The sequence below is a fragment of the Urtica dioica genome, chromosome 6, assembly GCF_054948205.1.
Source record: "Urtica dioica subsp. dioica isolate 48M chromosome 6, U.dioica_male_clone48M_v1_H2, whole genome shotgun sequence".
NCBI lineage: Eukaryota > Viridiplantae > Streptophyta > Magnoliopsida > Rosales > Urticaceae > Urtica > Urtica dioica.
The window spans coordinates 36,457,007-36,468,844 of NC_142761.1; the positions used below are offsets into that span (position 1 = coordinate 36,457,007).

Genomic DNA, 11,838 nt, shown 5'->3' on the forward strand with positions numbered 1-11,838 from the left:
AACGTGATCGGAGAAGGAAGATTTGGCACAAAGGCTTCATCGAGAATGGTTGGTAAGTATCGTTTAAATACCAAATTTTTAGCATTTTTAACAGGTTTGGTTGAGGGTCTAGGGTCGGTAGCAAGGTTGCTGCTCGGCATAGGCGGGCTGCGTAAAGCCTAAGACGGCGGTTCGGTTCGGCGAAGGCGCTGTCCGAAAAATGGCGGAGCTGCCGCTCGAGCGACAGTGAGGCGGGGCTGGACAATGAGGTTCAGCGTCTCGATGTGGACGAGCTTTTACGGAGGCGGTAGTGGCGCTGTGCGGCCTCTCGAAGCGAGAGAGTCCAGTCTCTCTTCAAACAAAACTAGGCTTCGTTGTACTCATAGAAAGCCTCGTCTTGCACTGGTAAAAATATTTTCCTCAAGGTCTGATTTCTTTTACTGTTTCTTTCCATTATTTATTTTTGTGGATGTTGTTTTTGTCATTGTCTTGTATAAACAGAGTAGTAAAAGCTGTGATGTTTAATGTTTGGCATCATGTAATTTTATTTTGGTTGTAAAAGCTTTTTTTATTACAAAAACCTTATGTCACTAGGACAAAATATGTTATCCGGTGCGACGAATGTCGCACCCAATGCTTAAAATGTCGCACCTAAAAGTTTATTAGGTGCGACTTTGGGTGCGACAGCGTCGCACCGGATAACCCGTCGCAGAAGGTATTGGGTGCGACATGTCACACCTAATAAGTACCCCTTTAGGTGCGACACTTTCAGGTGCGACTTACCGCACCTAATGCCCAAGTTATTTTCCTGCCAAATTTTATAAAATTGGCGAATAAATTCATATCGGGTGCGACAGTGTCGCACCTAATGCCGTTCCTGCCATGATATTCGATGCGACATTGTCGCACCGAATATGTTTTTTAAATTAAAAAAAATACAAAATTAAAAAAGTAAATTAAAATTCATTTAAAATTAAATAAAAATTAATTAAGAAAATTCTAAATGAATTAGAAATAATATTCTGAAAATAGAATTCTTAATTAAAAATACAAATTCTTTCTAAAATGCGAAAAAAATGAATTCCTAATTTTTTTTCCTATAAAACTTATCGATAGTAGAATTTCCTCTACCGAATAAGTTGTCAAAACTTCGAGAACCGCTTCCGCGTCCTCGTCCACTGCTGCCTGACGCGCTGCCGCTCGTTCTCCCGCTTCCGTAAGGATGGTCTCGCAAGTAATCCATAGAACCAGGCGTAGAACCTAGCGTGGAACCTGGCGTCTGCTGATCCGTCCCACCTGGTTGCGATGCAGGCGGAGGTTGAGGAGTCGTGGGAGGCTGGTTGTGCTGCTGGCTGAGGAAGGTGATCTGTTGCCGCATCACTTGCAGCTCGGCTTGTTGGGCATCCATCTGAGCTTGCATCTCGGCAACCAATGGATCGGTCGGAGATGACGAACTTGACGAGCCTCCATCTAGCGTTTGGGCAACACCCAACGATGACCTTGGGATCGAAGGCCCTAAACCGACTTCCTAGTCTCTGCGTACTCCCAAAACATCGCGCATCACGTACATCTCCGCATCTTCTTGGGAGATCACGGCGTTTTGCTCCGCCGCTTGCCGCAAAATATCTATCGTCTGGGCGGTGATTTGATCCTTCAAAATAAAACCACAAAAAACTTATCAGATAAGAAGAAATAAAGTAATTAAATATAGTAAATAAAAAAAAATTAACTTACGTATTGCGTCTTCGCGAAGTCTGTCGTCCACGATCCCTTAGCGTCATGGTGTTTTTCTGACCATATCGCTAAAGCCGAGCCTATACTCCCATCTTCTCTTCGCTGTAATTTTTAAACGAAAAAATATGAATCACATATATATTGCATATTATTATTAAGAGAATTACGTTCCTCGAGCGTTGACCAAAAAAACTAAGCGACCATTGTCTCACCTTCGTCTTCTGTATCTTCGAATTTTCCCGGTTGCGGAGAGATTTTGCCTGCAAGACATAAATTCGTTAAGTTTAATTTTAATAAATTTGAATAACCATCGGAAGTTCAACTCATACCTTATGCTCCGGCGAGTCAAACGTCTCTATTGCTTTCAACCAGGCTTCCTTGTTGTAGCCTTCGGGAGTTTCATTTTTAGCGAGATCCTTACTCCCGCAAAATGTCTTGAAGAAGAGCTGCGACAACCTCGACTTCTGGCCACGACGCATCCTCTTCGCATCGCGAATGATAGCCATATCAATCTCGTTGCGAATAGGATCTGCAGGTACAAGCTCGCCACTCTCGGGATGTTCATAAACGAAGTGATACTCGTTATGAATCGAGTTCATAAGAGCCGCCACACTCTGCGCAGGCACATGATTCCAGTCTGGGAGGTCGACTGGAATGGTACTCTTGATCAGGTTTCCTAATCGGTTTTGGAACGTCCCGATCAACGTATTTTGCTCTCTGACGTCTTGGTAGAACGCCTGCGCAGTCTGATCGTAGCGAACTGTGTTCGCTCCAGGGGTCCCAAGACCAGCTCTCGCAGAAACGACGCCAGTCGTTGGTCCTTGTTTCTTCCTCGGCATCGGGGGGGTCACACTCTCCTCCTGATGGGTCCTGACCTGAAGTAGACATCCTGCAAAATGAATTGTAGTTAGTATTTTTAATTACTATGTACTTAGTATTCGACGACTACGGTTATTACATGGTGTTAGTCATTCATCGTTGTCACTCGATGTAATGTTAGTATCGACATCAACATCGTCTCCCTCAAAAACGGCAAGCGCCTCATCTTCTTCATCCACTTCTTCATCATCTTCAACGACAGTAACAAGCTCGGCCGTAGCAGTTTCGTGTCTATGATTAAGACGGTCGATATTTGACAATTCTATTGTCAATGGAATCGATGCTGAAGTGGTCGGATCAACTTCAGGAATGTCCCATATCCCACGTTGATTGCATTCCTGAACGATTTCCCATTCGCGACCCTTACTGAGATCTTGGATGTAAAACACTTGCTTCGCTTGAGTCGCGAGTATAAACGGCTCTTCTGTAAACCACTCTTTGGCGGTATACGAACTCGTTGCTCCGGTGATCTTATCAACGTGCACTATACGTCCTGCATTGTACTTGTCACCATACCATATGCATTTGAACAGTACGATACGACAGTTATGTGTATAGTTCAGCACGATTACGTCTTCCATTCGACCGTAAAAGTTGAAGTCGTTCAGAGGCACACAAACACCGCTATTCTGGGTGATTCGTTGGTTATCACGACGACGAGTGATGAACTTCACGCCATTCACAAAGCAACTCGGATACTGATGAGCAATTTGCATAGATCCCGTAGACAATGCGTAAAGTTCTTCAGACACGTCGGAACCACTAACTTTCATGTCATAAATCTGGAATATGCAAATTAAGATGATGTCATTAGCAATTTTTGTAGCAATTTTAGTATGCTTTCAGCAAATGAATCCTTTCAGTTTACCTTTTTCGCAAACCAAATTTTGAATTCTTTTCTGTGCATTGCTTCGAGATCAGAATCTGCAGTTCCCGCTTCAGAGTTATTTTGTATAAGTTCCAAATGCTCACTGTTAACATTACGTAATTAGATGTAAATCAATGAGCTAGATTATATACATATTTAAATGAAAGATTCCCTTACATCAAATACGGATCGATTTCTGGACAATTGGTAAAAATGTACCACTCCGCCTTCTCTTTTTGGTCGTCGTCTAAAACTATCGGCTTCATCATCCCATAAGACACACAGTTTTCAGATCGGAAAACACTAAGTTCCCGCACTTGAACTTCATAGACAGTTTTCTTATCTTCGAGATACCTTGCAACAAATGTCAATGCCTCTTCTACAACGTACGCTTCCGCAATGGAGCCTTCGAGTCTAGCTCTATTTCTAACAAATTGTTTTAACGTTCCAAGGTATCTCTCAATTGGGTACATCCATCGCATATGCACCGGACCGCCACACAATGCTTCATCTGGTAGATGAATTGCCATGTGAACCATGATTGTGAAAAAGCTGGCGGAAATATCATCTCAAGCTTACACAATATCTCAATGATTGAATCTTGCACTTTTTCGAGATCGTCCACTCTCAGGGTTCTAGAACTGATCAACTTGAAAAAGTTGCAGAGCTCTGAGATCGTCTCTTGTATCGGTTTTGGCACAAAAGGGCGAATACCATCAGTCAACAGCCTCTGCATGATCACGTGACAATCGTGCGACTTCAAACCTGTGAGCTTCCCGTCAGCAGTTACATTTTTCTTCAAATTTCCAGCAGCCCGTCTGGGAATTTAACGGATTGGAGGAACTCGGTAAACCGGTGTCTCTGCTCAAGCGTTAACGTGTACGCTGCTGGTAGTTTGTACCACCCATTCCTTTGTTGTCTCAAGTGCATAGAAGACTTGATTTTCAAGTCCATCAAGTCAAATTTGGACTTCTCCGTATCGTAGTTCTTCTTTTCCAAGCTGAGTATCGTCCCGAGAAGATTCTCGCACACGTTCTTCTCTATATGCATGATGTCCATGTTGTGCTTCAACTCCAATTCTGACCAGTAAGACAACTTATAGAAGATGCTCTTTTTGGTCCAATTCAATTCGCACTCAGCACGTTTTCGTTTACCGATATTCTTGTCGGTTGTCGTGGAAGACACACTAGTCAACTGATCGAGTATGTCTTGCGCAGTCAACTTGACAGGTTTCAGGCGCTTCTCGTGACGATTTACGTAGTGATCAGTGCTTTTCCTCAATCGGTGAGGCGTAGGCAAGAATCGACGATGGTCATAGTAGACAATCCTGTTTCTAATTTTCATAGATGGCGTCTCAATGTTGCACGTGGGGCAAGCAAGATACCCTTGACCACTCCATCCCGACAAATACGATCGAGCCGGAAAGTCGTTTATTGTCCATAGAAGCGCGGCACGCAACCGAAACACTTCAGCGTTCACCCCGTCTCGCACTTGGAATCCATTATCCCACAATTCTTTCAGCTCTTCACCTAGTGGTTCTAAAAACACGTCCATGTCTTTTCCAGGTGAGCTCGGTCCAGGTATCAAAAGCGTTAGCAGCAAGTACTCTTTTTTCATGCACAACCAAGGTGGCAAGTTGTACGCAGTTAGTACCACGGGCCACATACTATACGCTAGACTCATTTCCCCAAACGGGTTGAACCCATCAGAAGCTAGTCCCAGACGTACGTTATGAGGCTCTGCAGCGAAATTTGGGTATCTCTCATCTAGATTCTTCCACGTCGAACCATCTGCAGGATGTCGCAAAACGCCTTCTTCTTTGACGCGATCTCGTTCATGCCACTGCATCGCAAGCGACGTGTGTCGAGAAGCGTACAATCGCTTCAATCAATCTTTCAAGGGAAAGTATTGTAATATCTTTTGTGATACATTCTTCCCGGTTGGCTTCCATCTGCTCTCATTGCAAATTGGGCACACTTCAGCTTTCTCGAGATCTTTTCGAAATAACACACAATTGTTAATGCACGCGTCGATCATATCGTATCCCATGCCGAAACGCTTCAGCTTCGCCTTTGCCTCGTAGTGTTTTTTCGGAATTCGGTTACCAATTGGGTGAGACTTCCTCAAGAGCTGCAACAATTCTGTAAACGACTTGTTCGTCCAATGGTTTGTGACTTTGATGTGCATCAACGAAACCAAGAACGACAAAGACGAAAACTCTTTGCACCCAGGGTACAATTCTGCTTCCAACTCAGCGAACAAATCTTCCACTTGCTCATCTGCACGCACTTCACTCGGAGTCGGATCCGTAAAATCGTCGAAGTCCTCGTGATCCATTATATCATGGAGAGCATCGTGCAATCCACCGACTCCTCTTTGGTTAGTCTCGCTGACATCTTCTACCATTCGACGTTCGCCGTGATGATACCATTCGGTGTATCCCGGGGTAAACCCCTTGTTCAAAAGGTGATTCTTTACGACCCCGATGTCCAGACATCTCACGTTATTGCAAGACTTACAAGGACAACGATAATGACCGTTTTCGTTCGGGAGTTTGCTTGCAACGCGGATAAACTCGTTAACCCCTGTTTTATATTGCAAACTCAACCGTTTGTTCTCGGTAATCCAGTCCCTACTTGGATTTGACATTCTTCTGAATGAGACGGGAAATTGGGAGATAAAAATGAATCGTTAGAATTCATTTTGTAAGAGTGAATTATTGACATTGAGAGGTAAAACTGAGAGGTAAAATTGAGAGTGAATATTTGAAATTTAAAGTGAATTGTTATGAAATTGAGAGTGATAAATTGTTAGGAAATTGAGAGTGACTCGTTAACATTTGAAAGATTCGAGATCGAATTAGTGAGAGTGAAAGAGAAATTGTGAAAAATATATATTAATTTGAAAAAATGTTTAGAATTCATTATATTACATATAGTTATTATTCTACCGAAAATTCGGCAGAGTTTCCCGTAAAATATTGACTAACCAAAATCTGCAATTTAAAAAAAAACACATATATAACCAACCAGGTCTATCCTATTAACATACTAAATACTAAACCGAGCCTCTGTGGCTCGGTCGCAATAAATTTTCAATAATTACATTAAATGTAACATATTTAACAATAATTACATACTAAATACTAACAGACGAATATCAATTTCAATATTCCAATTCAACTTTCTAATTTCAACATTTAACAATTTAACTCAACATTCCAATTTCAACATTTATTCATTTTAACTTCAACCATTTAACTCAATATTCTAATTAACATATACTCATTTCAAATTGTTATATTCTAATTTAAACATATATTCATTTCAATTTCAACTTCAATTTTCAATTTCAATCTAAAATATAACAATTATATAAATATTGTCACTCACCTTCAATGGCGAGGTAACACGGTGTCGGGCTAGGCAGCGGCGGTGGGGGCAGCTTCGCTGATTGGGGTCGGGCACGGGTTGCGACGGTGGGGGCAGCGGCGGTGTCGACGAGCGAGGCTTGTATTTGGGAGCGGGACGAACCTGCAAAGAGACCGAGTGAGATGACGATAAAGGTGAGAGAGAGAGAGAGAGAGAGAGAGAGAGATGTACCGGTGAGCAGCGGGCGGCGGTGGCTGGACGTGGGGCAGGGCCGGCGGGGCTGGACGTGGGGTAGTGGCGGCGGGGCTGGACGTGGGGCAGGGGCTGGTCACGGCGGCGGGCTGGTCACGGGGCAGGGGCGGCGGTGGCTGGACGTGGGGCAGTGGCGGCGGGGCTGGACGTGGGACAGGGGCTCGTCACAACGGCGGGCTGGTCACGGCGGCAGGCTGGTCACGGGGCAGGGGCGGCGGTGGCTGGACGTGGGGCATGGGCGGCGGTGGCTGGACGTGGGTAGGGGCTCGTCAAAGCGGCGGGCTGGTCACGGCGGCGGGCTGATCACGGCGAGCTGGTCTGAAATGGAGAGAGATGAAGGACTGAAAGAGAGAAGGGAAGAGAGAGAGAGAGACATACCTTGGAGGAGGACGACGGTGGCTGGACGTGGGTCATGGCGGCGGTGTGGCTGGACATGGGGCAGCGGGCGGCGGTGGCTGGACCTGGGGCAGCGGGCGGCGATGGCTGGACGTCGGGCAGCGGGCGATGGTGGCTGGACGTGGGTAACGGCGGCGGGGGAGGTCACGGCGGCGGGGGAGATCACGGCAGGAGATAAACGAAGGAGAGAGAGAGAGACGGTTAGATGGAGAGAGAGGCGGTGGGTTCGAGGAAGAAGACGCTCGGTATTTAAATACCCTAAAACTATTCGGTGCGACAATGTCGCACCGAATATCGCACCTAAAAACATATTAGGTACGACACGTCGCACCCAATGTTGCACCTAATATGTTTTTAGGAAACCAAAAAAAATTCGGGGGGAATTTCTGACCGTTTCAATTTTTAAACTCATTAGGTGCGACACCCGTCGCACCCAATACTATTAGGTGCGACTTGTGTCGCACCCAATAGTATTAGGTGCGACATATTTGTATTAGGTGCGACAAAGTCGCACCGGATAGCACTAATCATCAACGAAATTTTTAGTCGCTCGGAGGACTATCTGGTGCGACATGTCGCATCTAATACCCTTCCGCACCTAATATGTTAATTTGTAGTAGTGTGTTTATAGATCAGAAGTAGTATTTCATTATTGGAATTACTGTTGGTAATTGTTTACTTGATTTACTTTGTCTTATAGCATTGACTTGCAATCATAGTTTTGTTTATGTTGCATTTTGAGTCAGATTTAAAGTCTCCTAAGTTCATGTTTGGAAATAAATCGTGGAATTATGACTTGTATATTGAATCAAGTATAACGGAATGTGATGTTGTGATCAAAGGCTTTTTACTGAATCTTTGTTATTTATTAAATTCAGTATGAGCTAAATGATCACTTGGTTTTGAAATTGTGATGACCTTCTCGGTCTTCCCATCCCTGAAGGTCTCTGACACCGTCGTGGAGCCTTACAACGCAACTCTCGCTGTCCACCAACTTGTCGAGAATGCCGACGAGTGCATGGTTCTCTACATCGAGGCTTTGTACGACATCTGCTTCCGTACTCTCAAGCTCTCCACTCCTAGCTGTGAGTAATTTTTCTCTTCTCTCTTTCGATTTAACTCTAGATCATGAGATTTATAACATAATGAAAAGAAACCGGTTTGTCTTAGTTATGTTTACACATTTTTTTTTCTGTGAATTGTCTATGTATATTAAAACTAAATGCATTAAGAAAGATTAGTATCAAAATAGGTAGCACTGGAACGAATTAGACAATTTCCATGGATGTGGTTCGTAAGCCTTACCACAAAGATTTGTTTATTCAACTTTGGTCTTGGTTTTTTCAATCGGTGACTTGAACCACTTGATCTCCGCAACCATGTCCGGAGTCACTTGCTATCTGCGGTTCCCAGGACAGCTCAACTCCGACCTGAGGAAGCTAGCTGTGAACCTGATCCCGTTCCCTCGGCTCCACTTCTTCATGGTGGGATTCGCTCCCCTGACCTCGCGTGGGTCCCAGCAGTACAGAGCACTCACCGTCCCCGAGCTGACTCAGCAGATGTGGGACAAACAACGTCAAGTCCACGTGTGTGACATCCCTCCGATCGGGCTGAAGATGGCTTCCACTTTTGTCGGAAACTCGACTTTGATCCAAGAGATGTTCAGGCGTGTGAGGGAGTAGTTCACGGCCATGTTCAGGATTGGTACACTGGCGAGGGCATGGACGAGATGGAGTTCACTGAGGCCGAGAGCAACATGAACGATATCGTGTCCGAGTACCAGCAGTACTAGGACGCCACTGCCGAAGAGGAAGAAGAACCTGATTACCAGGAGTGAGGAGGGATTTAGGGGGTTTCTTGAAATGGGAGAGAGGTTAATTTTTCTTAACCTTGCTGCTTTCTTTCAAGTTATCAGCCGCAAAACAAATCTGATGTTTGATTATATTGAGTTTTTGTATTGGTGTTCGTTTAAAATTCTTTAGGGATGTATAAATGATTCTCTATTTTTATTATGTATTTTTTTGGATATTTATTTATTATAAATGTATTTCATTTTATATTTATTTAAATATATATTTTTGTATAAACTACATAAATAAGATGTAGTCTATATTGTTAAAATATAATTTCATGAATTTCAACTACACCTAAAAGATGTAGTCTTCAACAAAAAAGACTGAAGTCATAGATAAAGAGATAAGACTCCAGTGCAATAGATGCCACAAAAACGTCGTAGTCTGTCTAATTGAATCAATCAAGACTACTTGTTAAACTGTAGCATTTTTTTCTTATGTAATTGAGTTCTATATATTTACAGCATAACGCTGTAGTATTTATAGATGGGACTAGTAAGAGTACATCTAAAAAATGTAGTTATATATATTAACTACAGTCTTATAAAATAGATACACTACGGCCAAAAACTGGAGTCATAATCAAAGAGATAAGACTCCAGTGGAATAGATGACAGTCGATAAACTGTAGTCGACTTAAAATGACTACGGCATTCGGCAGTAGTTAGAGGCCAAATTTCTGGTAGTGTACCATAGAGGCGAGAACTTTGCAAGTTCATCAAACTTGGCTACATACTCAGCTACAGAGAGCTTTCCTTGTTTAAAATCCATAAACTCCCGTACCTTACCCGAGAGATTAGCTTCGCCTAGGTACTTCTCATAAAATAGGTTGATAAAACGATTCCATGTAATATGAGAAACATCTTCATAGAGTGCGATCACCTCCCACCAGCTTCGAGCTTCAAGTTCTAGCTGGTTCACAGCACAAGCAACTCTCTCAGCATCGGAAAGTTGCATGTACGTGAAGATCTGTTGGATCATTTTAATCCAATTCTCCGCAAGGGAAGGATTAGCATCTCCATTGAAAGTCGGTGGCTTATGCTTACGAAAGCGCTCATATACGGGCTCTCCGACAATCGGTGCCATTATAGGAATTTGAAACATCGGAACCTCATCTGGTGCCATAGTTGGAGCTTGTGGTGGTGCTTGCACATTCTGACCACCTAGATTCACATTCACATTTGGCACGTGCTCCTCTTGACCTCTAGGTTGTTCTGGTCGATGCGCCCGGGGTTCAGGCTCTTCTTGACCCCGTGGAGGCTACTGCTCGTTCATTCGCGCAATAAGTTACGTGATCATCATGTTTTGCTCTTCTATTTGAGCATCCCTTCGACGTGCATCTTCTGCTTGACGCTCTTGAGCCCTGCTAATTTTAGTCATTTCTTGTGAAAGATCCATCTGCGTTTGCTTCTTAGGTCCCATTCTTAACCCCTACTTCATCTAAGAGTAGGAATGGGTAAGCCTTCGATTATCCTAATATAACCGCTATCTTTCACAAAGACTCAACAAGATATCATAGATAAGGCTATCTTAAACATCAACCGACCTATAACTAAGTAAGTTAGTGTATGTATGACCACAAGTCTACAGAAACGGCTCAACCTGGGCTCTGATACCAAAAATTCTGTCACGACCCGCGAGCCTTAGCTTGCCCGCGAGCCGTGGCAGAGATCTTCCTAATCTTACTTATCATAATATAAAATTCATAAAAACTTTGGTGGAAGCGCTTCCGGAAAATATTTTCTAGAAAAACTTTTGAAATATTTACATAAGCGTCTCAAAATATGGGCGAATTTTTCGATTTTCCTACAACATACTATTTAAAACTTTACAAACAAAAAGATAACCCCTACTTCACCTAAGAGTAGGAATGGGTAAGCCTTCGATTATCCTAATATAACCGCTATCTTTCACAAAGACTCAACAAGATATCATAGATAAGGCTATCTTAAACATCAACCGACCTATAACTAAGTAAGTTAGTGTATGTATGACCACAAGTCTACAGAAACGGCTCAACCTGGGCTCTGATACCAAAAATTCTGTCACGACCCGCGAGCCTTAGCTCGCCCGCGAGCCGCGGCAGAGATCTTCCTAATCTTACTTATCATAATATAAAATTCATAAAAACTTTGGTGGAAGCGCTTCCGAAAAATATTTTCTAAAAAAACTTTTGAAATATTTACATAAGCGTCTCAAAATATGGGTGAATTTTTCGATTTTCCTACAACATACTATTTAAAACTTTACAAACAAAAAGACTCGTCTTTTGAAAACAAACAGACTAATTCGCCCTTGACTTAGCCACAGGTCGGCAGTCGTACATACACACGCCTACTTACTTACTAGGTTTTGATGATGCTCTGCCTAATCTTCTTTAGCTTTGCCTTTATCTATAATATCAAGATAATAACTATGAGTCGAAAGACCCAGTAAGCGGATACTATATAACTAATGCATCGTGCACATAACACATAAGTAATACATAACTTGCAGTTCATATCTT

At 43.1% G+C, this 11,838-nt stretch overlaps 1 protein-coding gene across 1 annotated transcript; it reads left to right on the forward strand.

The window, feature by feature from the left end:
- Nucleotides 1-8,497: 8,497 nt before the first annotated feature.
- LOC149393844 (tubulin beta-1 chain-like) lies at nucleotides 8,498-9,291 on the forward strand. The gene is given in 3 exon segments (XM_089617339.1): nucleotides 8,498-8,564; nucleotides 8,827-9,177; nucleotides 9,180-9,291. Coding segments are annotated over 3 exon segments (510 nt in total). The 3' UTR covers nucleotides 9,272-9,291.
- Nucleotides 9,292-11,838: the final 2,547 nt, after the last annotated feature.